General features: G+C 41.4%; 1 protein-coding gene across 4 annotated transcripts in view; it reads right to left on the reverse strand.

Moving 5' to 3' along the window:
* Positions 1–240: 240 nt before the first annotated feature.
* LOC138735961 (EF-hand calcium-binding domain-containing protein 5-like) overlaps positions 241–27,476 on the reverse strand; it is a 217,460-nt gene continuing 190,224 nt past the window's right edge. For 2 of the 4 annotated variants that reach the window (XM_069884678.1, XM_069884677.1), the window contains one exon: positions 432–516. In XM_069884678.1, coding sequence (XP_069740779.1) covers positions 483–516 — 34 coding nt within the window. In that variant the 3' untranslated portion in view covers positions 432–482. Of the gene's footprint in view, positions 517–27,476 lie in introns of all 4 variants that reach the window. The other 2 variants (XM_069884675.1, XM_069884665.1) reach the window with 2 other exon arrangements.

The following is a 27,476-nucleotide window of genomic DNA, read 5'->3' on the forward strand; positions in this document are numbered from 1 at the left end:
GTTGAGTTTCTCCAGCATTGTGTTCTTCTACAAAGTTGGACTGCGAGTGTGTAATCTACTTATTCCAGAAGTAAATTTTCTGCACAGTTAAATCCAGCAATGGAGACTTTGACAAAGCTTATGAATGAAAATTTAAAAATTGAGATGGTGAGGCATTTCAACTCATTATCCAACCCATAGAAAAGTTTTCTTATATTGTTAAAGAAAATAAAAAGAATCCTCCTTTCCCTCTTCCGATGTGACAAAATGTTTAATTGTTTCATTTTCCCAAAAGTCTGGGTTTGCATTAGCTGTTTATTGTTGGAGCCATACTCTCAATAGTAAGGATCAGTTATACTACACCTGTTCAAGTGCTTACATTGACAGACCCTTGATATGCTCCAGACATTACAGACCAGGCTACCTGGTGGGACTTCGAAGATCTTTCAGCAAAGTTGTCATGATGCCAATGATGTATGAAGACCCAGACATTTCCACATTTATTAATACTGTGTGAGAAAATATTTTCCAGACAACCTGAAAAGCGAAGATGAATAATTGCTGAAACCACTGAAAATTACAGTGATTGGTAAACCTTATTTCTTTTTTTTTCTCTCCACCCTCCTGCTCGCGACCCTGGTAAACCTTATTTCATTGCCCCATGTGATGGTCCTTGAAAATGTCCAACATTTCTTGGAAGAAGAATGCAATACCATGTCGTACAGCAGTATACAGGTAAACCCCACTGTATGAATACTCACTTTATGAAAATTTGCATATACAAAGAAACCCTTGTTCACTTTTACAAATAATCTATAATGGGTTTATAACAGGTTTTCACTTTTATGAAAATTGCCTCCAATAGTAGTCAATGGGTCTTCACTTTATGAATTTTTGGTTCACAAATGGTTGTTCAGGAGACTCATAAAGTGGGGTATATCTGTACCACCCATTCATTCCAACTTTCTCCACTGATGCAATGTGCATTGACAGTGTCTGTTTTAGCTTGTTGCAATCTCCTCTACTGCTTAGTATATTCCCTTTATTCACTACCCCTGGGGAAAACTAACCTAAATAACTGCTGGAGGAATTCAATGAGTCCGACAACAACCAGGAATGAAATGGACACAAACTCTTGTTGGGTCAAACTCTTGCTTCAGGGCAGAGAAAGGAGAGAGAAAACAGGAGGGGGGTGGTATTAAAGAGGAGAGGAGGATTTGTCTTTCACTGTTTTTAATCATTACTCTCCTACCTTTGTCTTCTAACCCCACCTATCCTGAAACCCACCTGGATCTATTTGTCTGTCCTCTTTCACCCCTCTTTGGACTTCCTACAACTACTGATCCTTCTCTCTCTTTCCAACCAGAAGTATTTGACCAATGACCTGGAAAGGAGAAAATAATACTATGTCCTGCAATATCATACCAATATCATTCTTTTAATTTCAGGTCCACGTTTATTGTCACATGCACCAAGATGCAGAGATGGAGGTTGTTTAATGAGTGACCATCAAATATGTATACACACCATAAGTAAGACACAAAACAAAATTTGCAAAGATACAGAGAAAGAGAGGTTAGTTGGCAAGGAGCAAAGACTACATAATTTTACTATTTTGAGGTTTGTTCTGGAGTCTGTTAATGCCAGGAATGAAACTAACCCTGAATCTGGTGCTGGAGAAACTCAGCCAGTCATGCAACATCTATAGAAAGTAAAGAGGTAACCAGCATTTCAGGTAATGGAATGAGCAAAAAATCAGACAGGTGCCTGTAAAAAAAAAAAGGTTGGGAGGGGAGGGGAGGAGAGGAGAGGAGTGAATCTGGTGTACATAATCTCAGAAGTAAATCTTCTTCCCATTTTGTAGGGGGGGGGGCGGGGTGGTGGTGGTGTGGTTGAATATGGTACTGAGGACATGCCCAGATGGTGGAACACGGTATTGCGGACGTGTCTGGGAATGTCCTCACTGGGCTGGGGAGGCTGGTCTGCCTCCTGTACCTGTAGCCCCTCCCCATAAGATCCCCTAATAAAGGCTGAGAGCCCTAGTCTCCTCTTGTATACATGCCTTGGACATGAGTCATTGATCACACTATGGGGGGGGGGGCACGAAGAGATAGTGAAGAGAGTGTACCTGGGGTTGGATGTCGAAGGCAGAGGGAGTTGTTAATGGAGTCAATGGAGGGCAGTAGGCTATGTGTGATGGTCTAAACCACATTTACAACCCAATATACCAACATGCATTGGCAATGCGTGTCAATGTGTAATTATCCTCTGCTGCTCAGTGTACCCTCCTCATTCTTGGCTTCAGGAAAAATGAATTTTGATCAAAAGAGACTACATTTTGCAGACTTAAGGGATGGTTATATTTGAATAAGCTTCAGAAGGGTTACATTTCAGAAAATACATGGATCCAAAATGGTCCTGTGTTTTGCTAACTGTTTCTAATGGTTGTCACATGCTTGTATGCTTTAGACCACATGTGGGAGGAGCATCAGTACAGAAAGACTGAGCATGGAACTCACCTCACATTATGTACTTTAGTGCAGATATTGAAACACAGCCAAAATCCTGAGGAATTGCTTATCCAACTGGCTTCATCATTTGCTGGCTAATGAATCATGACTCAAATTTATAAACAAAATTGAACCTCTTCCAGTTTGTTTTTTTCTCCAAATGTGTTGTGTTTAATCTGGAAGAATCTCTTTTCTACTTATTTTGAAATTACTCTCAGAATGGATTGACCAGTTTTTTTTTGGGTTTAAAAATTTTTTTTTCCAATTGAAATTAGATTTTTTTTGTTTAATGCACTAACTTTTTATTTCCTTGCTCAATGTAACTGTCAATTTGTGGAAATGTTGAATTCATATGAAAATACTTGATTTTTATACTCAAGGACAATTTATATTACTTTTTCACATTTTCTGTTAATCTATGTTTTTTTTCATGGAAAAGTAATAAATAGATTAAAAGAGAAAGAAAGATGAAGGGCTCAAGCATGAAACATTGGTTATGTGTCTTTATATTTGCTATATAAAACACTTGTATATGTCTCATCCAGGGTGAGGACCTCGTCCAGCTCTAGCCTTAGGGGCTGTTGAGGGAGCTGGAGCAGGGCGGAATCTTGGACTGAGCGGTTGGCACTGAAAAGTGATTGGAAGTGTTCTGACCATCGGTTGAGGATGGAGATCTTGTCGCTGAGGAAGACTTTGCCGTCTGAGCTGCGCAGCGGGCTTTGGACTTGGGGTGAGGGGCCGTACACAGCCTTTAGAGCCTCGTAGAAACCCCTGAAGTCGCCAATGTCCGCGCTGAGCTGGGTTCGTTTGGCGAGGCTAGTCCACCACTCATTTTGGATCTCCCGGAGTTTGCGCTGAAGATGGCTGCATGCGCGACGGAAGGCTTGTTTCTTCTCTGGACAGGATGGCTTTGTAAGGTGAGCCTGGTGGGCAGCTCGCTTCTTTGTCAGCAGCTCCTGGATTTCCTGGCTGTTTTCGTCAAACCAGTCCTTGTTTTTCCTGGAGGAGAAGCCCAAAACGGTCAACCAGTTTACCTATCTCGGCTGCACCATTTCATTAGATGCAAGGATCGACAATGAGATAGACAACAGACTCGCCAAGGCAAATAGCGCCTTTGGAAGACTACACAAAAGAGTCTGGAAAAACAACCAACTGAAAAACCTCACAAAGATAAGCGTATACAGAGCCGTTGTCATACCCACACTCCTGTTCGGCTCCGAATCATGGGTCCTCTACCGGCATCACCTACGGCTTCTAGAACGCTTCCACCAGCGTTGTCTCCGCTCCATCCTCAACATCCATTGGAGCGCTTTCATCCCTAACGTCGAAGTACTCGAGATGGCAGAGGTCGACAGCATCGAGTCCACGCTGCTGAAGATCCAGCTGCGCTGGATGGGTCACGTCTCCAGAATGGAGGACCATCGCCTTCCCAAGATCGTGTTATATGGCGAGCTCTCCACTGGCCACCGTGACAGAGGTGCACCAAAGAAAAGGTACAAGGACTGCCTAAAGAAATCTCTTGGTGCCTGCCACATTGACCACCGCCAGTGGGCTGATATCGCCTCAAACCGTGCACCTTGGCGCCTCACAGTTTGGCGGGCAGCAACCTCCTTTGAAGAAGACCGCAGAGCCCACCTCACTGACAAAAGGCAAAGGAGGAAAAACCCAACACCCAACCCCAACCAACCAATTTTCCCCTGCAGCCGCTGCAACCGTGTCTGCCTGTCCCGCATCGGACTTGTCAGCCACAAACGAGCCTGCAGCTGACGTGGACTTTTACCCCTTCCATAAATCTTCGTCCGCGAAGCCAAGCCAAAGAGATAAAACACTTGTTTGAGGTGCTGAGTTTCTCCAGCATTGCGTTTTTACTTCAGGTAACCCCTTACTTCAGGTAACCCCAATCACTAGAAAACTTCTCATGAATAAATGATGATAATGATGAGAGTTTATTATAAACATCTGTAATGTACAGATCCAATGAGATTCCTGCTTGCTGTAGCTACATGGGTACATAGGGGGCGTGCCAAGATGGTGTAGAGGCCAGACGTCTGGTCCTAATCCTCCCCAGCCAGTTTTTTTAAACATCCATTTTTAAACTTTAAGAATATAAATATTTTATTTTTACTTCTAAGCACATAATTTGCCTATAATGGCGGCTAATATTAAAAAACCTAAGACTCAATTACAGAAAAAAACTGCTTTTTAAAAGTGCTGAAGAACTGAGGCCTACCTGTCTGGTTGGAACCACGGAGTTGCCATCTGGAACCTCCAAGCCACAGAGAACTCCAGCTAGGTTAAGTATTACGCTGGCACCGGTCTTGTTTCCGCAAGATGGTGTCGGCTTGCTGACAAGATCGGCCAACATTGACCCGCGCGTTCACGATGTCAGGCACGCAAGCGACCCGACTGAGAAGAAAACCGTTGAGCCCGCGCAGCCGTTGGGAGAGTCGAGGGCGCACAGGATGGTGTTGGAGACTGCCCCTGCACAGTCCCTGGTCTTGCCAGGCATGTGTGGTGCCTCCAGGGTCCATGATCAGCTGGAATGTGTGTAGTCTGCAGGTGGGCCCGAATTATGGCACCCCGATGTGGTTGGGGTGCCATCAACGGGTGTACAAACCCACAGCCGCACAGAAAAAGGCCTGACAACAGTGGAACAAGAAGAAGACTTACCTTTAATGGCCAGTTCACAGGAACAATTGGAGGAGGAGTTTGAAGAAGGTAGACTTCAAGATGTGGCACTGGAATATGGATTGAACTCTATTTTTACTGTTCTGGAAGGGATTGCCTAGCATATGGATAATATGTCTCAACAAATGACTCGTGACATCTACAATGTTTAATATGTCTGAAGATATATCTACACTTAAGAGAGATGTTAATAAATGCCTTGCTTCAGTGGATGTAGTACAAGAACATTAAAAAAAAATTGAGACAGCTTTTTCTGAATGTAAAGAGCAAGTGGTGCATAATAAGGATAAAATAGAGAAAGTGGAAGATTCATTTGTGGATTGGGGAATCCAGAAGAGAGATTTATTGAAAAGGATTGATTCACTGGAAAATCAAAGTCGGAGAAATAATGTAAAAATTATGGGCCTTCCAGAAGATATTGAGGGAGCAGATCCAATAAAAAATTTTAAGGACTGGATCCCTGAGATGTTGGGTAAAGAGTTCTTTCCAGGTGGTTTAGTATTGGAGAGGGCACATAGAGCGCTAAGGAAGAAACCGTTACTGGGACAACCATCACGAGTAGTTTTAATTCGGTGCCTGAATTACCAAGATAGAGAAATGATTTTGTGGTTGGTGGTACAAAAGGCAAGACAACATCAAGCTCGAATGATGATTCAGAACAATAGAGTTTTCTTTTATGCAGATTTGAGTCAAGAAATTATTAGACGTCGACGAGAGTTTAATTTGGCTAAAGATATGCTGTGGCGGAAAGGATATAAATTTGCTTTTCGATACCCTGTGTTGAAGGTATTTTATGGCAATTATCAATCTCAATTTTTTGAGAATGATCACGAAGCATTGGTTTTTGTTAATTCATTACCGGATCTACGTAGTCAGGGTAGAGACTCGCCGTCGTCGCCTAAAAGAAGGGCCAATAGAAATGGAAATGGACAAAATGGAAAGATGTAAAGAAAGAGGCTTTGACACATATTGACGTTGCAGATCCGAACCAGTCATTGGGACTGGAGTCGTTGGGCTGAATATTTTTATGATATTGAACTGTATTGTTATATATATTGTATTTCTGGCTGGGAGGAGGTGGATGGCACTGAAATCTTTAATAGTCATCTGCCACTGGTGGGGTTTACCCCACCCGGGTTTTTAGGGTGTTACTACCTTTGGGTGGTTTTTTTTCTCTTTTTTTTCTGGGGAACTTATTATATTCCTTTTTATATAAACCTTTTTTTTAATAATATTGGGGGAGGGAGAGTGAATTTTATTTATTAGCAGGAGAGCGATCTTTTGTATTAAGTGATTATATTGTTAGTTTGTTAAGATGTTTAGTTTGAAATTTAAAACTTTTAATGTTCAGGGATTAAATAATCCAATTAAGCAAAAGCGAGTTTTAGCTTATATTAAGAAAATGAAAATTGATATTGCTTTTTTACAAGAAACTCATTTGACCGAAAAAGAGAATTTGAAATTGAAAAGAGATTGGGTTGGTTATGTGCTTTTTTCTTCATTTAACTCCAAGGCAAAAGTTGTAGTAATTTAGTTCATAAGAATTTATCTTTTGAGTTGCATACTGTGGAAGGGAATGCTGGGAGGGTTTTAAAAGTGGACTGTAAAATCTTTAATGAACTTTGGACTTTACTTAATATCTATGCACCTAATGTGGATGATGAATGTTTTATTTCAGACACTTTTTTGTCATTAAGTCAAGCTAATGAAAATATTTTAGTGGGGGGGGGGGGATTTCAATTGTGTTTTGGATCCTTTAATGGATAAATCCCCAAAATGTATTAGGAAATCAAAGATGGCGATAAAAATTGGGGCTTTAATGAAAGATTTAAATTTGGTAGATATTTTGAAGGGTTAATCCTACAGAGAAGAATTTTTCTTTTCATTCTTCTCGACATGATTCATTTTCTACAATAGATTTTTTAAATATCGGCACATTTACAAGGAAAGGTATTGCAGGCAGAATATAAGAGTAGAGTTATATCAGATCATTTTTTTCCTATGAAAGTTCAGAGGTAGTACATTTATCATATAGATGGAGATTTAATACAATGTTGTTGAAAAAACCTGAGTTTGTTACTTTTGTTAAGGAACAGATTGTTTTTTTTCTTAACTGAAAATGCTAATTCGGTTAAAAGTCATTTTGTGTTATGGGATGGATTAAAAGCTTACTTAAGCGGGCAAATAATTAGTTATACTACTAAAGTTAAGAAAGGGTATATGGCTGAAAGTCTTAAATTAGAAAAGCAAATTGATGAATTGGAGAAGGAATTTCAGAAGATCAGAAAATAGCTTTAAATTGAAATTGAGATATAATACATTACAGACTTACCAATTTGAATGTTTACTTAATCAATCTATGCAAACATATTATGAGTTGGGTGAGAAGGCACATAAAGTACTTGCATGACAGTTAAAGAAGGAACAGACGTCACGGGTTATTAATGCTGTTAAAAAGAATTCAACAGTTACCTATAAACCTCAGAAAATTAATGACCAGTTTTATTCATTTTATTAAAAATTATATATTTCTGAGGGGAGACAGAACAATGGATGTTTTGATTCTTTTTTTATCTACATTAACATTATCAGCATTAGAAGAAGAGGATATTATAGATTTGAAAGATCTGTTTACAGGTTTAGAAATTAAGACAGCCATGTTGGAAATGCCAAATGGCAAGGCACCAGATGATGACAGGTTTTCGGTGGAATTTTATAAAGATTTTTATGAAGATTTATCTTCGGTGTTTGGGGAGGTATTACAACAAGTGACTGAACATTATGAGTTACCAGAATCTTGTTCCAGTGCTCTAATCACTTTAATTCCAAAGAAAGATAGAGATCCGTTAAAGGTGTCTTCATATAGACCCATTTCCTTATTAAATGTGGATTATAAAATAATACCTAAAATGTTACCAAATCGACTTGCTAAATATTTGCCTAAATTGATACATGTAGACCAAATGGATTTTATTAAAAATAGACATGCTTCAGATAATATTCTTCGATTCATTAGTTTGGTCAATGCATATTGGCGGCAACCAAACCATCCAATCGTGGTTGCATTTGATGCGGAAAAAGCTTTTGATAGGGTCGAATGGGATTTTTTATTTAAGGTTTTGGAGAAGTTTAAATTTGGCCCTTTTTTATTGGTTGGGTTAAAGCTTTTTATATGAACCTGAATGCTAGGGTGGTGACAAATGGAGAAGTTTCATTGTCGTTTAAATTGACACGTTCTACCTGACAAGGTTGTCCATTGTCACCAGCCCTGTTTGCATTGGCTATTGAACTGTTAGCTCAATTAATCAGGCAAAATGAACAGATACAAAGGATGAGAGTTATGGATGAAGAGTACAAGATTAATTTATTTGCAAACGATGTTTTAATATATTTAATAAACCCAGAACAATCTTTGCCACATTTACGGTAATGTTTATTACAATATGGATCATTATCTGGATATAAAGTTAATTGGGATAAAAGTGAAATTCTACCAGTTGGTGAAGGAGATTATTTAGTATATAAAAATGTTACTAATTTGAAATGGTCAGATAAAATTAAATATTTAGGAATAATTGTGAATACTGAGTATCAATCTTTATATAAATTAAATTATGTTCCATTATTGAAAACGATAAAAGCAAACTTAATTAAGTGGAAGGACCTTCTGTTAACTCTAATTGGTTGGGTTAACTGCATTAAAATGAATATCTTTCCACGTATTCAATATTTGTTTCAATCAATACCATGTTTTCTTACAAAGAACTTTTTCAAGACTTAAATAAAGTCACTAGGGAATTTTTATGTAAAGGTAATTACCAAGGGTAGCATTAAGTAAACTTACTTGGAATTATGCATTGGGTGGATTACAATTGCCTCATTTTTAGAACTATTATGAAGCAGCCCAGTTTAAATTGATTAGTGGTTTGATGGATCTGGATCGGTCTCCAAGTTGGGCTAAAGTTGAGATGGCATGTATTTCTGAAATTCCAATGCATCAATTTATATTTCGGTGGAATATAAATTTGTTAAGGGAGTATAATATGCCGATATTAAAACATTTATTGATGTTATGAACAAAAAAAAAATAAGATTATAGGATCAAAAGGTAAATTGTCTATTTTAACGCCATTATATAATATCACAAGCTCATTTCTCAGACAGAGGGAAGGGATAAGATTTCTGAAAGGTTTTGATGTTGAATTATTTCCACTTTTGTGGAATTAAATACAAGGTGGCAACTATTCAATTGAGCAAGGAATTCATGAGGAATACCTCTCCGGAAATGGTGGAGAGGGTGTGGAATTCACAAACACAAGGAGCAATTGAGGTGCTCTCTGAGAAAGTAGTCCTTTCGTCCGCAGTCAGTTTAACCCTCTCCTGCCCCCACCCCAATCTGATGTCCTCAGTCCCAGTAGTTTCTCTGCCCCCTGCCTTCCATCCCAGTGTTGCCCTATTTCCCACAGTGTCCTGGTGTCATAGCTTCACCCATCCCATTCAGGGCAGAGGGTAGGCGGCGGCGGCCCTGATCCGGGCAAGAGCTAAGGGGAGGCGGCGGCCCTGGCCTCGGTCGAGTGAGGCTGGTGGAGGCCCCGGTCCGGGCAGAAAGTAGGAGGCGGCAGCCCCAGTCCGGGCACAGGGAAAGCAGCGGCGGCCCAAGCCCCGATCTGGGCAGAGGGTAGGCGGCGGCAGCCCTGATCTGGGCAAGAGCTAAGGGGAGGTGGCGGCCTTGGCCTCGGTTGAGTGAGGCTGGCAGAGGCCCCAGTCTGGGCAGAAAGTAGGAGGTGGCGGCCCCGGTCAGGGCACAGGGAAAGCAGCGGCGGACCCGGCACCGGTCCGGGCAGAGGGTAGGCGGCAGTGGCCCTGATCCGGGCAAGAGCTAAGGGGAGGCGGCGGCCCCGGCATCAGTCGAGTGAGGCTGGCGGAGGCCCCGGTCCGGGCAGAAAGTAGGAGACGGCGGCCCCAGTCTGGGCACAGGGAAAGCAGCGGCGGACTCGGCCATGGTCCGGGCAGTATGGACCGAGCTAGGAAGGGAGGCAGACCCCTCCAGCCCGAGTAAGAAACCTGCATAGGAGAAGGCCACTCCGATATAAAACCTACGACCCAAGGACCTCGCTGCCACGTCCCAGCTTGCTTGGCCACGGAACACAAACCATGGGTGTAAAGGATGGGGCCAGTACTGCGCGCACTAAACTCCACCTAAAAGCTCCTTTGCGCAGGCCCGAGGACAGGTTCACGTCTTCCCCCTCCACATCCTCCCCCTCCACGTCCTCACCCTCAAAAGATGCTCACAAACTCAAGCTAGCATGCTGGAACATCAGAACCATGCTAGACAAGGCTGACCGACCTGAACGTCAGTCTGCCCTCATTGCACATGAACTCCTCAGACTTGACATCGACATAGCCGCTCTCAGTGAAGTCTGCCTTGCAGATGTAGGCAGCCTCCATGAACGTGGCGTGGGCTACACACTCTTCTGGTCTGGCAAGCCTATGGATGAATGACGCCTATCTGGTGTAGGCTTCATGGTCAAGAACTCCATTGCCTCCAAACTCGAAAACCTCCCGACAGGCCACTCGGACCGGATCGTGTCCATGCAACTCCCCCTTCAAAACAAGCGTTGCATCACCCTCATCAGTGTCTATGCTCCAACCCTCCAGGCGGAACCAGCAGAAAAGGACAAGTTCTACACTAACCTGCGCAACCTCATTCAACGCACCCCTACAGCCGACAAGGTTGTCATCCTTGGCTACTTCAACGCTCGCGTCGGCAAAGACTCAGAAAACTGGCCAGGAATCCTGGGCAAGCATGGTGTCGGCAGGTGCAATGACAATGGGCGCCTCCTGTTGGAGCTCTGCGCAGAACAGCGGCTTGTCATTACAAACACCCTTTTTCAGCAGAGGGACAGCCTGAAAACTACCTGGATGCATCCCCGATCCAAACACTGGCACCTCCTGGACTACGTCCTGGTGCGAGAAAGAGACAAACGAGATGTGCTCCACACCAGGGTCATGCCCAGCGCGGAATGCCACACTGACCACCGGCTGGTTCGCTGCAAGCTCAACCTTCACTTCAAGCCAAAGTCCAGGAACAGTAAAGCCCCCAGAAAGAGGTTCAATGTTGGAAACCTGCAGTCAGACGAAGTGAGAGGAAAATTCCAGGAAAACCTCAAAGCAAAGCTCGAGGATGCAATCCGCCTCACGGACTCGTCCCCTGAATCCCTCTGGGATCAGCTGAAGACTACCATACTGCAATCCACTGAAGAGATACTGGGCTTCTCCTCCAGGAAGAACAAGGGCTGGTTCGACGAAAACAGCCAGGAAATCCAGGAGCTGCTGGCAAAGAAGCGAGCTGCCCACCTGGCTCACCTTACAAAGCCATCCTGGACAGAGAAGAAACAAGCCTTCCATCGCGCATGCAGCCATCTTCAGCGCAAACTGTCTGTGAACTACTCTTTGCAGATGATGCCGCTTTAGTTGCCCATTCAGAGCCAGCTCTTCAGCGCTTGACGTCCTGCTTTGCGGAAACTGCCAAAATGTTTGGCCTGGAAGTCAGCCTGAAGAAAACTGAGGTCCTCCATCAGCCAGCTCCCCACCATGACTACCAGCCCCCCCACATCTCCATCGGGCACACAAAACTCAAAACGGTCAACCAGTTTACCTATCTCGGATGCACCATTTCATCAGATGAAAGGATCAACAACGAGATAGACAACAGACTTGCCAAGGCAAATAGCGCTTTTGGAAGACTGCACAAAAGAGTCTGGAAAAACAACCAACTGAAAAACCTCACAAAGATAAGCGTATACAGAGCCGTTGTCATACCCACACTCCTGTTCGGCTCCGAATCTTGGGTCCTCTACCGGCATCACCTACGGCTCCTAGAACGCTTCCACCAGCGTTGTCTCCACTCCATCCTCAACATTCATTGGAGCGACTTCATCCCTAACATCGAAGTACTCGAGATGGCAGAGGCCGACAGCATCGAATCCACGCTGCTGAAGATCCAACTGTGCTGGGTGGGTCACGTCTCCAGAATGGAGGACCATCGCCTTCCCAAGATCGTGTTATATGGCGAGCTCTCCACTGGCCACCGTGACAGAGGTGCACCAAAGAAGAGGTACAAGGACTGCCTAAAGAAATCTCTTGGTGCCTGCCACATTGACCACTGCCAGTTGGCTGATATCGCCTCAAACCGTGCATCTTGGCGCCTCACATTTCGGCGGGAAGCAACCTCCTTTGAAGAAGACCGCAGAGCCCACCTCACTGACAAAAGGCAAAGGAGGAAAAACCCAACACCCAACCCCAACCAACCAATTTTCCCCTGCAACCGTGTCTGCCTGTCCCGCATCGGACTTGTCAGCCACAAACGAGCCTGCAGCTGACGTGGACATTTTACCCCCTCCATAAATCTTCGTCCGCGAAGCCAAGCCAAGAAGAAGATATAATAATCAGCTTATTCCTTTTTCAATATTTAATAGTCATTTAAAGAGTTAGGATTCTAAGGGTATAAAAACATGATAGGATTGCTTTGTCGAAAGACTGTTTCTTTCTTTTAATCAATTGAAAGAACATTTTGATATTATGGAAAATTCTTTATTTGTTTATTATCAAATTTGATCTTTGGTGAAAAATATGTATGGTAGAGAGATGATTTTACCTGTATTGTCGGAATTCAAGTCTTTGATTTCCTCTATTCCAAAAAAGAGCAATATCTCTGTTATGTATCAAGTATTACAAGATAAACATGGATAAGCCGAAATGGGAGAAATCTAAACTTAAATGGGAGAATGAATTAACTTTTGTTTCTCCTGAAGAATATTGGACAAATATGTGTCATTCTAGTGTTACTAGATTGACGAATGCACGGTATAGAATGGTTAATTATAATTTTTTACATCAGTTATATTTAACTCCTGAGAAATTGAAAAAATATGGTTTCAGTAATTCAGATTTCAGTTTTAGATGTGGTACATGTGTTGGAACTTTTTTTACATGCTGTTTGATCCTGTGTGTATGTACAAACATTTTGGGAAGAAATTAAGTTAATTTTGGAAAAATTGTATAAGCTTAAGTTACCATTAGATCCATCCATTTTTTAATTGGGTTATGTGATTCCTTTAAAGGGATTGGGGTTGGATAAATTTCAAATTGCATTTGTATATTTAGCATTGTCCATAGCTCGAAAATGTGTAGCAAGTACATGGAAAGATAATAGTGATTAACATAATGCTATTGAATAATGAAATGAAAGCTTGTATTGTAATGGAAAAAATTACATATGTTTTGCATGATAATTATTCTTTTTTTGTTAATAAATGGTTACCATATTTGGAATATATGCATTTAGATGTACCTTGATTTATCTTATTTTTAGTTTTTCTTTATATATTTTTGGCTCTCCTTAAGAGAGCTGGCTGAAGGGGTGGGAGGGTGGGATTTAATTTTGATAATTAAATTCTCTTTTTCTTTTTATTCTTAATTTTATATACATATATATATATATAATATATATATATATGTGTGTATATATATATATATGTGTGTGTGTGTATATATATATATATGTGTGTGTGTGTATATATATATATATGTGTGTGTGTGTATATATATATATATATGTGTGTGTGTGTATATAGATATATATATATATGTGTGTGTATATATATATATAAAATAAATGTTGTTATTGTTTGTATTTTGTATTGTTACAAACAATTTTTTCAAATAAATAGTTTTTAAAAAATACATTGGTACATAAATACACTAAAAACAGTAAGTGTAAATTAAATTAATACAATGCACAAGAGAAAAAAGATATTTCAAAGGATGCATAGAAAGACAGAACAAACAAGGGTGAAGGATTGTGCGAGAACTGAACACCATATAAATTGATTCACAAACAGTCCTTCCAAGTGAAGCAACATTTCACTTGTGAATCTACATTGGTTATTATCTTACTGTATCAAGTGTTCCCATTGTGGTCTCCCCTACATTGGAGAGATTGGGTGCAGACTGGGAGATGGCTTTATTGAGCACCTTGGCTCTGTCTGCTGCAGTAGCGTGGCTGTCCCAGTGGCCACTCATTTCAATTCCCTTGCTTTTTTTTTCTTTTTTCAATTTTTTTAATTAATCATATTATAGGTAAACAACACATGAGGAGAATAATCAAAAAGGAAAAAATAACCCTAACCCTAACCTTAACCCTATTATGTTACACCACAATTAATGAATATCTATTCATCTATTCCCTTGCTACATGTCTGTCCATGGTCTCATGCACTGCCAGACTGAGACCACCTGCAAATTGGTTCCTTCTCATGTACATTTTCCATTACTCTAAATTCTAAAAACTTTCAGTAACTGGTTTCCTGCTGCCTCCACATCCCATCTCTGATGAATTCGTCATCCTATCATTCCACATAGAACATGCCCTCCTGCCTACCAGGTCCATGTTGACTATCCAGCACTTATCTGCCTATATCCTGTGTTATTCTCCCCACATTCACAGCAACTCACCCCATATTCTACCACCACCACCTCTGCACCCCTATACATGAGGACAACGAGGACATGCAAACGCCACATAGACTGCAGGATTAAAGTCAGGTCACTGGAGTTGTGAAATAACAGTTGTGTCAAACTCTACTTTTGAAATCTGATCACTGCAGCCATTTTGGCAAATATAAGCAGCCAAATTTCTCCAATGTATAGCCCACAATCATAAATTATCGCTTGGAAAGGTTGAGATATCATCACATTATGTCATGCAAGCTTCCAAATTTTGAATATTTGATGATTTTGAATTAAATATTTGTATTACATGAAAGATAGATTATTACATGGTACAGTGTTGTGCAGAAGAGATGTCCAAAGTTTAGAGCGGATCAAATGAAATACTTTTCTGTCAGAGGGGTATACTCGTAGATTAGAAGAGGTACAGTGAGAATATTCACATTTGCAGTAGTTCAAAAAACACTGCTTCATAATGTGACAAATGGAACAATTTATAAGCCTGTTTTCCACTTCCACTTTAAATAATTATGGGAAGGGGGCTTTTGCTGTGGTAAGTAGTCCAACAAAGAGTTAATGGTTTAGTAGATTAAGCAAAGCATAATATGACTGGAATGCTGGATTATAAATCACAGAAACTGCAAAGGATAGAAATCACAAAAACATTAGATTGCCAAAGTAAAAAACATTTAAAACTACATTCAAAACTCCACGTAGGCGCCCATCTAAAGGACTATATAAGCTGAGCAAGAATACTATGTACTTTAGGAGGTTCTGTGCAGGGAACAAGTTATATTGTTTACTCTTTCTTTGTACTTCTCACTCCTGCTAGCACAAGACAATAAAGAAATGATTGTACGGCCTTTGGTTCTGCTGTTCGTTTTATTACAGTGCAGGTTGACTTTAACACCACTTTAGACAATACTCAATTCATTCTCTACATGGTCCACACTTTTTTTTTCATCTCCTCTTTGCTAATTCAGTGATGAGGTACAAATATTTAATTAAAAGTAACAGATTCCACAAATGTGTCAGTTCATTGCTAATCCAGTAATACGAAATGATGGAAAGAAATTTACAAGTCTCTACACATATGTAACTAGCTTCAAAGTTACATTTCATTATGAAGACATGTTGATTTATTTGGATATTAGAAAAACATTTGGATGACAGCTGGGAGTTTTCACTGGCGCTCTGAGGAATTATGTGACATCTATTTCCAGCTGCAACATGAGGGAGGTTTGGTACTGTGACAAATAATATTCTGCCTGCTTTACGTTGCAGTCAGGCAAAGTGAAAAGACTCAGAAGGCAACTGATAGCCGAAAATAGGGCAGTTAATCCAAGTCAAGCAAACCCTAAAGAATTCTACCATCTCACTTGCATATTTCATATCAAATGTGCCTTCTCTGCAGTGTATCAAAATGGTATGAAGAGGAAAGAATTGGAACTTTAATCCTACCCACATTAAATATTTATGGTTATTTCAAAATCTGTTTCAAGAAATACATCAATTTCTTAGAGTGGATAATAAATGTTTAGCTATTATTAATATTATGAATATAATAATATGCACAGTACCATGTAATATGAGAATCCGCATGAAACAAATATTTAGAATCAGAATTGTCATGAGCATGTCACAAAATTTGTTGTTTTGTGGCAACATTGCAGTGTATTCCATGTATATAAACCACCTTACAAAATAAATAAAAATATTGCAAGAAAGCAAGAAAAAGAAAAAGTCTAAGTAAGGCAGTGTCTGTGGTAAATCTGATGGAAGTGGGGAAGAAGCTGTCTTTGTGTGTTCTTTTAGTTTAAAAGAATCAAACATTTGGAAACTTACATTACATAAACCACATTGAGAATGTTGAGGTCTTCAGTTTGATTTCTATTTTATGCTCCTTTGCAACATAGGAGCAGATTACATTCACCCAGTGAGTCGGTGCTGGCACACAGAGCAATCCCATGCCTCAATACTTTCCACTGTAACTTATTCTTTGCATTCTTGTCAATTACCTCTAGATTCTACCACTCAACTTCGGTAGTTAGTTTATCAACCAATCTGCATGTCTTTGCCATGTGGGAGTTAACTGGAGAATGGGAGAATCATAGTCAGAAAGGAGACATACAGACTCCTCACCGATAGAGCCGGACATCAGGAACAAACCCTAAAGTTTGGAACTGTGAGACAGGAAGTCTCCCAGCTGAAGTACCACTGTACTGCCCTTAAAGGATAATTAATATGCACTTTGTATTTAGATTGACTTCTTGCCCATATCGGTCACTTATCTATGTCCTGCCTTATGATAACTAGCCTGCAATGTAGTTAAAATCACATAAAAATATCTCCATTCAGTCTTAGCCCTTATGAGGAGATAATAAGGAATGGTCATTGGGCTAAATGGTGTAGATCTTGAACTAAGCATGTTTAAAGAATGACAACCCCACACCAACCAACATTCCAGCAATTCCCAAGATTTTTTACATTCCAAATTGCCACATTGCCACTGTGGTATTATGTACTGAGGTGCTTGGCTCCCATTACTATTATCCTGATAGGGTGAAGGTACAGTATATTCCAGCATTGTAATACTTGCTTTCCATGACCTCACAGTTGACCTTTAACCTGAACTTCATTTCTCTGCACACAGCACTGTTTATTTTCCCAAAAGTGAAATATTCAAGCTGCTCTTGGCTTGGCTGATTTATAACCTGACTTCTTACCCCACATTCAGATCATTCAATGCAATAATCAGGGTCTTGTCAGTAGGGTCAAAATTATCACAAGCCTGAGAAACACAAGGACTGCCCCAATGCTGGAATATTGGGCAAATAACGAGAAGCTGGAGGGATCCTGCGAGTCAGGCAACATCCAATGTTTGGGGTTGGATCGTTCCTTGAGACTCTTCAGTTGCATGTGAGATGAAGTCGAAACGTACTGAGGTAGGTTAATTGGGTGTAAATTTGATGGCATGGATGTGTGGGTCAAAATGGCCTGTTAAAGTGCTGTATGTCTATAAAAAAGTCCAGGACCATCGTTTTACCTCAGATAACATTATCTATTTAAATGTGGACCATAAATTTACAAAAAATGAAGCCATAATCTATATGCAAATGCATTGGGGTGTTTTCCCTTTCACTTACAGATCTCTCATATTACATCCCACAACTGCTAAAACTGTATTTGCATATCATTAAAAAGCCTCCTGCCTCGATTTGGGAGTGGGGTAAGGCTGAGTGTGTGACTCAGGAAGCCATTATCAACTTTAATTCTTCCCCATCATTTAATCCTTGTAGCACTCATTTGCTTCTGTGCTTGTCCGTCCTCTACAAGCTACTCACCAAACAATTCCAGGCTTAATTCTGAAGAGTAAATGCAGCAGGTTCCTGAATTTGTAACGATTATTTCTCCCAGAAACCCAGGATTATCCTTTCAATAAATATTTCTGAGCAATTCATCAGAATGAGAATGAATGAGGAGACTGACCCTATTCACTGAAGAATCTTGGAGAAAAATGTTCCCAAGTTCTACAGATTCATTACAGATGTGGAGAAAATCAACAGGTCACGCAGCATTCTTTATGGCAAAGAAACATAGCCAACATTTTAGGCCTGAGTCCTTCGCCAAGGCAGGCGCCTGAATAAAATGGCAGGGGGAGGAGAATAGGCCAACGGGCAAGTGGTCATAGGTGGATGTGGGTGGATGGGCAAAAAGCTGGAAAATATTTTAAACTGATGTTCTTTCCTGTGAAGCAATTTAAAAATCTGTTTAATTTTCTTGCATTAACTTTAATTTTAAAAATTTAATGGAAAGTATGAAATAAACAGCTTTTGATTAATTTTATAACATTTCTATACATTGTTCTTTACAGAGCAAATGTAAATAATGCTCTTAGGTCAGCGAAAGAATTTTAAAATCTACATTTAATAATGAGATTGGTCTATAAGAAATACATTCAGCCAGATCCTTATCTTTTTTGGGGGAATCAATGAAATTGAAGTTTTAGGCAAAGTTCCAGAAGAAAAGGAATCAATGAAAACCGCATAAGTAAGGACTCAGAATATCATTAAATGTTTTGAAAAACTTAACTGTATACCCATCAGGTCCCAGAGCTTTACTATCCATTTTACATTTCTTCAAGATTTGCCTTCTAACTATGCCTGCTCTGAGTTGTCCATCTAACAATTTACCTGATCTGTCCACGGGTATATAAAACTGACTTTTAGATCTAAGAAGTTGCATCTCAATGGGATAAGTCATAGGCAAATCATGTTGCATCTGTAAATCTACCCTTTCTTTATACAGGTCTGCATTGGGTGTAACTGGAAAAACCTTATCTATTTCTTTAACTCTATTTGTAATCTGAGTAATTTCCATTTTAGTTTTTTGTGGAATAAAAATTATTTGTCCTCTTGTAGCAGCCCGCGGGCCACTCTGTGGGCTGACACAGGAAATGGCCATTGAATGCGGCAATTGAGCAAGCAGCACACGGGATGGGAGACCTGCTCCCATAGGCTGCAGTAAATAGCGGCCAAATCAACCAACCGTTGTCAGTGAATTGCAGGGGTCCAATTCGGGCCTGTGGATCTGAGGCAGCCAATTGCCAGCCAGTTCCGCTCAAGCCACACCCCGATGGTGATGCAGCCAGCTGCCTTTTAAAGGCAGAGCTGCATCTCAATAAACTCAGTGTTGACTACACTCTCTTCGTGTGAGAGTCTTCTTTCTTGTTATAACCTCGAGCCATAATCACACCATAACTCGAGCAATAACTTTAGTGGCCTGCTATCATGGTGATCCCAATTGGTCCAAATGGCGCTTTGGACCAGACAATAAAAGATCAACCTACAATCATTGTTGAAGCTGTTGGGCTTCTGGACATCACCACCATGGGTGTGGTTCCAGCAGGCTGAGGCACAGTTCACGTAGTCAGCGTTCTCGATCAGGACAGTGCAGCCCATATCATCGACATCCTCCAATAGCCCCTGGAGCAAGGCAAGTATGTGGCCATCAAGGAGCTATTAACCTGCACTTTCGGGCTCTCGAAGCGCGAGCACACGGCCCAACTGCTGCACATTGATAGATTGGGGACAGGGCCCCTTCTGCCCTCATGAGCAACACGCTCATTCTCAATGATGACCACACTGCTTGCCTGCTGTTCCAGCAGGTCTTCCTGGAGTGACTGCCCGAAGAGATCCAGCTGCTCATCATAGAAGACTTCAACGACACCAGGAAGGTAGCTGCCCAAATAGACGTGCAATGGCAGCAAAGAGGGACTCCTGCACTATGCTCAAACAGGGGATAGCACTTCATCAGCATCGCCCAGTCAGGAAGCTCACCAACCAATTGGCCAACTGTCTGACTGACGAACCACTTGAGTAATGAACCAGTGAGCAGCACTGTTTCTATCATCAATAGTGGAGTACCGAGGCCTGTCAATGCCGCTCCCCCAATAAATTCCAGGGAATTGCCAAAGCCCGCTGTCGTTGATGGCTGTGATGACCAACCAACTGCATAGCCTCCTCCACATTCAAGATTCCCTGTTGGGCTGACATTTCTTGGTGGACACCGGGGCACAGAACAGCATCCTCCCCCCATCCAGCCTTGAGGCACACAGCGGAAAAGTTGTCCCAGAACTTTGAGCAGCAAATAGCTCCAACATTCAGACATTCAGCATCCATACAATCCCCCTTCACTTTGGGGACAGACAATTCACTTGGAAGTTCACTGTGGCTGCCATACAGCAAGTTACTGGGTGCTGCTTTCCTCAGGGCCAACTCATTACTGGTAGACATTAAGGGGTGTCTGCTGGTACACGCCCAGACTTTTCAAACCCTCTCGCTCAAGGGCACTGAACTTACTGATCCCCACCTGCACTCAGTGAGTACTGCCGACAACAAATTCCCTCAGGTCTTAGTGGATTTCCCTCCATCACTATGCCCCATTTCAACTCGGTGGAACCTAAACACAGGCTGAGACACCAATTACAGATGGCCCTCCCCTCCACACCAGGGCATGGTGTCTTCCCCCCAAGAAACTCAATCTGGCAAGGGAAGAGTTTCAAAAGATGAAGGAACTCAGTATTGTGCGGTGCTCCGATAGCCCATGGGCATCCCCACTTCATATGGTACCTAAGGCAGCAGGACGTTGGAGGCCTAAATGAGGCCACCTCGCCTGACAGGTATCCCGTGCCCCATATCCAGGACTTCACTGCTGATCTGCAAGGGACACGGATATTCTCTAAGGTGGATCTCATCAGGGGTTATCATCAGATCAGAGTTCACCCTGATAACATTCCCAAAACTGCCGTCATAACCCCTCTTTGGATTGTTCGAATTCCTCTGCATGCCATTTTGGCTGAAAAACGCGGCTCAGACTTTCCAAAGGTTGATGGACGCAATGTGCCGGGGTCTGCACTTCGCCTTCGTCTACCTCAATGACATTTTAATAGCCAGCCACACCCATACTGAGCACACTGCTCACTTAAGACTATTGTTCTCTTGGCTAAGTGAGTTTGGTTTAACCATCAATCCAGCCAAGAGCCAGTTTGGTCAAGAGACAATTGATTTCCTGGGCCATCGCATTGACCAACATGGGGCCAGACCATTGACTGTGAAGGGACTGCAAGAGTTTGCAGGTATAGTCAATTTTTATCATCGCTTCATACCTGCAGTGGCCTGCATCATGAGTCCATTATTTCCCCTCATGGCAGGGCCGAGGAAGGACATTCAATGGACACAGGGGGCAATGCCACCCTCCTTGTGCATCCCAGGATGGCCGTCCCGACTGCCCTCATTGTAGTTGCCTCCAGCCCAGAGGTCAGGGGTGTATTTGAGCAACTGGTTAACAGACAGTGGCCAGCCAGACAACAGAGGCACCTGTCCTATATGTCTGAATTCTCATCGGACATTGAACAGATTGTCAGCAAGTCCAATGTGTTAGCCGATGCTCTATCTTGTCCGGCTATTCTAGTGGTGAACTACCTCACTCCAGGCATCAACTATACGGTTCTGACTGAAAGTGCCACGCAGACCCTGACATACCGGACAGCACTCACCACCCTCCAACTAGAGGACATCCAGATCACTCCAGGTAGCTGTACGCTGCTCTGTGATACCTTGACTGGCAAACCATGCCGCATCATTCCAGCTGTATGGAGGAGGCGAGTTTTCAATTTGGTTCACCCCACTATCAGGACTATGGTTAAAATGGTGGCCAATAGGTATGTCTGGCACAGCCTCTGTAAAGAAGTCACTCAGTGGGGCAAAGCATGTATTCAGTGCCAGTCATCCAAGGACCAGACCCACATTAAGGCCCCACCACAGCCCTTTGAATCAGCATGCCATTGGTTCAGCCACATGCATATAGACATTGTGGGTCACATACTTATATCTAGGGCTGCATGTTATCTGTTGACTATGGTTGACAGGCTGACCAGATGGTCAGAGGCAGTGCCGATGGATGAAATCTCTATGGAGGCATGTGCACAGGCATTACTGAACACCTGAGTGGCACGTTTATGCTTCCCAAACACAACATCCAACAGAAGGGCCCAACTCACTTTCAGCCTGTAGACCACCTTAGCAAATGCCCTGGGGATCAACTCCACCACACCACAGCATAGCAACCACAGACCAACAGACTGGTGGAGAGGTTTCACCTGAAGACAGCCCTTATGACCTGACTCACTGGACCGACAAACTCCTTTGACATTCATACTGCTCCAAAGGAAGATCTTGAAGCATCCTCTTCCTCCTCTAGTCACCCCAGGTGAATTTTTGGCTGTTTACAAGGATATGAGGAAGCTCCCAGCAGCCATCTTGCTTCAACTGCACGAGCACCTGGGCACACTGGCCCCTGTTCAATGCAGAATGCACGGCCAAGCCAGCACCTTTATTCCAAAGAACTTTGCTAACTGTCACTACATATTTGTCCGATGTGGGACTCATTGGCCACCTTATGAAGGGATATACCACATTGTCAGACACAATGGCTCCAGCTACATGTTGAGCATTGGCAGCAGGGAGGATACCTTCATGCTCAACCGGCTGAAACTGGCCCACTTGGATTTTAACCAGACGGTCACTCACCTAACCCCACGGTGCAGGGGATGGCCTCCAAAAGACAAATTCCACTTGCCAGTTCTGGTGGGGAGGGGGTCGTATAGCGGCCCGACATGGGAAATGGCCATTGAACACGGTGGTCAAGAAAGCAGCACGCGGGATGGGAGATCCACTCCCATAGGCTGCAGTAATAGCAGCTGAATCAACCAATCGTCATCAGCAGATCGCAGGGGTCCAATCCGGCCTTGCAGATCTGAGGTGGCACATCACCAGCTAGCTCCGCTCAAGCCACGCCCCGATGGTGATGTGGCTGGCTGCCTATAAAAGGCAGAGCCACATCTCAATAAACTCAGTGTCAACTACACTCTCTTCCTGTGAGTCTTCTTTCTTGTTATAACCTCAAGCTACAACCACACCATACTTCGAGCTATAACTGTAGTGACCCGCTACACTCTAATAAAGGATTTCAACGTATCCAATATAATTAAACTTGACATTCCCTCGTTAATATTTCAAAAAAAATGTGAAATTTGTTCTTTAATAAAATCTTTAAAACCAGGATCTGGTAATAATGTAACATTGAATCTCCATCGGGAAGCATTTCGCAGCCTGTCAAGAAGATTCATAGACATTTTCAAAGGTGCATGATGTGATATTACAGTTGAATCATATTCATAATTTGTAACTAAAGGAGCCAAATGATTATCAATCAGTAAATAGACTATTCTAAAGTACAATGGCAAACATTTGGAAAAAAAAGAGTAATCTCTATCCTTGGGGTGTATATATCTAGACGTGTAATCTCAACCTCTCTGGCCAGACTTTTAAGTACCAGTTTTTTAACTTTTGTTTTCAAGTTTAAACTTTTTTAAATTTTAGTTTAAAGTATCAAGGAATTATTATGGCCACTAATGGTAAAAAGATTAAACCTCAAGTGCAGAAGAAGTTACATTTTCGAAGTGCTGAAGATTTGGTGCCTAGACGACTTGATACAGCCCCAGGCTTAATCTCTTCAGTGTCTAAACCTCAAAGACTGCCTGGAAAAAAATGTCTATTAATCACCAAGTGAAGGATGGCGCTGGAATTACCCTTTCTCTAGAAGAAGTTGCGTGTTACCAAGAAGTAGATACCGATTTGGAAAGCCTTTCGATTTTGACGGAGGGAGCATACAGGGAAGATGACTCCATTGTTGGAAATGCATCAGAAAGCACTTCAATCTGAAGAAATTGCTTATCTTCGTGATTTCATGAAAAAATGAGATGTGGGGGTGGGGGGGGGGGGAGACCAGCAGCGACCCCCTGAGGTAGTCGGAGTACCGTCGCTGGGAGTCCAGACCCGCAGTAAAACTTTTAAAATGCCTTCTGTTGAGTTGCAGCAGGAGCTGCAGTTACCTTGTTCTGCCACTACGTCAGAGAGAGCAGGGCTGAGCTTTTCTGACCTACAGTGTATGTAATTAAATGCAGTTATTCAACCTCTAATGAATGAGATGGTTCAAATGAATGCTAGTGTAAGTTCAGAATTAAATACAGTTAAAGCTCATGTGGATGCATCTTATGAAGAATTTAAAAAATTTCAGACTGCTTTTTTGCACTGTAAACAACAAGTGACTTCTAACACAGAAAAAGTGTTGAAGGTTGAAAAATCAGTCAAAGAATTGGGAGATCGTGAGAAGTAGCCAGAGAGGAAAATAGACTACTTGGAGAATCAAAGCAGAAGTAATAATGTGAAAATTGTTGGTTTGCCAGAACATATAGAAGGACAAGGTCCTCTTCATTTCTTTAAAGAATGCATCCCACAAGTATTAGGGCAAGAATTTTTTTCTGCAGGATTGGTACTGGAAAGACCCCATAGAGCTTTAAGAAGAACACCCTTAGCTGGTCAACCACAGAGACTGGTAATAATTCGATATTTGAGTTATTTGGACAGAGAAGCAATACTTCGAATAGCAGTGCAAAATGCGAGACAATGAAAAACTCCGTTATTGATTCAGAATAGCAGAGATTTTTTTTATCCTGATTTGAGTCAAGAGGTCATTCAACATCGACGTCGATTTAATCCAGTTAAAGAAGTTTTGTGGTGTAATGGTTATAAGTCTACTTTTCGCTACCCTGCAGTGTTGAAGGTGTTTTATGGAGACTATCAATTTCGGTTTTTTGAAAATTATCATGAAGCAATGATTTGTGCTGATTCATTGCCACCATTATCTCCTAAAGAAGATAGTCCACCATTATCTCCTAAAGAAAAATCTGGTTGTTCTGGAAATGGAAGAAATGGCAGAAATGGGAAAAACGGGAATGGAAAGAGTCCAACTCCTTCTGAAATGGGATCTTCGAGATTGGAATTTTCTGGTTGAAAAGAAGAATTTTCTTTTTCTTACTCTTTTTTTTTGTTATGATATTTTGATGTTATTGATTGTTTGGCTGGGGAAGGAGAGATTTGATCTAAGTTCTTTACTAGTCATCAGCCACTGGTGGGTGACCCACACCCGATTTTTGCTTAGGGGATTACTACCATTTGGTAGTTTTTTTTTGTGGGGGGGATTTTCTCTTTTTTAATTATTTTTTATTTTCATTTTAGTTAATTTTTAATTTGTGATTTTTTTTCTATTGGAGGATACGTTGATTTGAGTTTTTATATAAAGATAGTATTGATAATTAGTAATAATAGTAGGTATGTCAAAGTTGAGCTTTTCTACTTTTAATGTTCGAGGATTAAACAGTCCGATTAAGCGTAAGCGAGTCTTGGCATATATTAAGAAAATAAAAATTGATATTGCTTTTTTACAAGAAACACATTTGAATGTGAAGGAAAGCATGAAATTAAAGAAGGACTGGGTTGGGCATGTATATTCTTCTTCATTTAATTCTAGGGCTAGAGGTGTAGCAATTTTGATACATAAAAATTTATCTTTTGAATTTCAATCAATGGAGGAAAAGGCAGGATGTATTCTTAAATTGAATTGTAAGATTTTTAGTGAATTTTGGACTTTACTTAATATTTATGCCCCAAATGCAGATAATGAAATATTTATTTCATTATTTCAGATGCATTTTTATTGTTACCAATCCCCAGGCTAATGATAATATTTTAGTTGGTGGTGATTTTAATTGTGTTTTGGAACCTTTATTAGATAAATTTCTGAAGAAAGTTAAGAAATCTAAGATGGCAATTCAGGTTCAAGCGTTGATGAAAGATCTTAATTTAGTAGATATTTGGAGATGTCTTAATCCGACAGAGAAAGATTTTTCCTTTTATTCATCTAGACATGAATTGTTTTCAAGGATTGACTTCTTTTTAGTATCGGCACACTTACAAGGGAAAATACAACAAGCGGAATATAAAAGTAGGGTAATTTCAGATCACTCTTTCTATATTTTACATATGCAACTTCTGAGAAAATTCAAATGGCCTATCGTTGGAGGTTTAATACAATGTTGTTAAAAAATATGGAATTTATTGATTTTTTGAAAAAACAAATTAATTTTTTTTGAATGAAAATTCTAATTCTGTTCAAAGTAAGTTTGTATTATGGGATGCTATGAAAGCCTATTTGAGAGGACAAATAATTAGTTATACTTCTAAAATAAAAAAAGAATCGATTAAATCAGTCTTGAATTAGAGAAAGATTAATGAGTTAGAAAAGGAATTTCAGAAAGATGCTACAGAAGATCAGAAAATAGAATTATCTAGGTTGAAATTGGAATATAATACTTTGCAATCTTATCAATTTGAATGTGTGATTAATACGACTAAACAACGGTATTATGAATGGGGAGAGAAAGCACATAAGGTACTGGCGTGGTAATTAAAGAAAGAACAGATTTCAAGGACTATTAATGCTGCACCATTTCATCTGATGCAAGGATCGACAACGAGATAGACAACAGACTCGCCAAGGCAAATTGCACCTTTGGAAGACTACACAAAAGAGTCTGGAAAAACAATGACCAGAAGAAACACACAAAGATCAGTGTGTGCAGAGCCGTTGTCATACCCACGCTCCTGTTCGGCTCTGAATCATGGGTCCTCTACCGGCATCACCTACAGCTCCTAGAACGCCTCCATCAGCACTGTCTCCGCTCCATCCTCAACATTCATTGGAATGACTTCATCACCAACATTGAAGTACTCGAGCTGGATGAATCCGCATGCATCAAATCCACACTGCTGAAGACCCAACTGCGTTGGGTGGGTCACGTCTCCAGAATGGAGGACCATCGCCTTCCCAAGATCACGTTATATGGCGAGCTCTCCACTGGCCACCGAGACAGAGGTGCACCAAAGAAGAGGTATAAGGACTGCTTAAAGAAATCTCTTGGTGCCTGCCACATTGACCACCGCCAGTGGGCTGATATTGCCTCAAACCGTGCATCTTGGCGCCTCACAGTTCGGCAGGCTGCAACCTCCTTTGAAGAAGACCGCAGAGCCCACCTCAATGATAAAAGACAAAGGAGGAAAAACCCAACCCCCAACCCCAACCAACCAATTTTCCCTTGCAACCGCTGCAACCATGCCTGCTTGTCCCGCATCGGACGTGTCAGTCACCAATGAGCCTGCAGCAGACGTGGACATACCCCTCCATAAATCTTTGTCCGTGAAGCCAAGCCAAAGAAGAATGCTGTTAGATGGAATTCTCTTATTACTTATAAACCTCGTGAGATTAATGATGAATTTTGTTCATTTTATAAAAAGTTATATACATCTGAAGGAAAACAAGAAATTGGAT

The sequence above is a fragment of the Narcine bancroftii genome, chromosome 6 (assembly GCF_036971445.1).
Source record: "Narcine bancroftii isolate sNarBan1 chromosome 6, sNarBan1.hap1, whole genome shotgun sequence".
NCBI classification, from domain to species: domain Eukaryota; kingdom Metazoa; phylum Chordata; class Chondrichthyes; order Torpediniformes; family Narcinidae; genus Narcine; species Narcine bancroftii.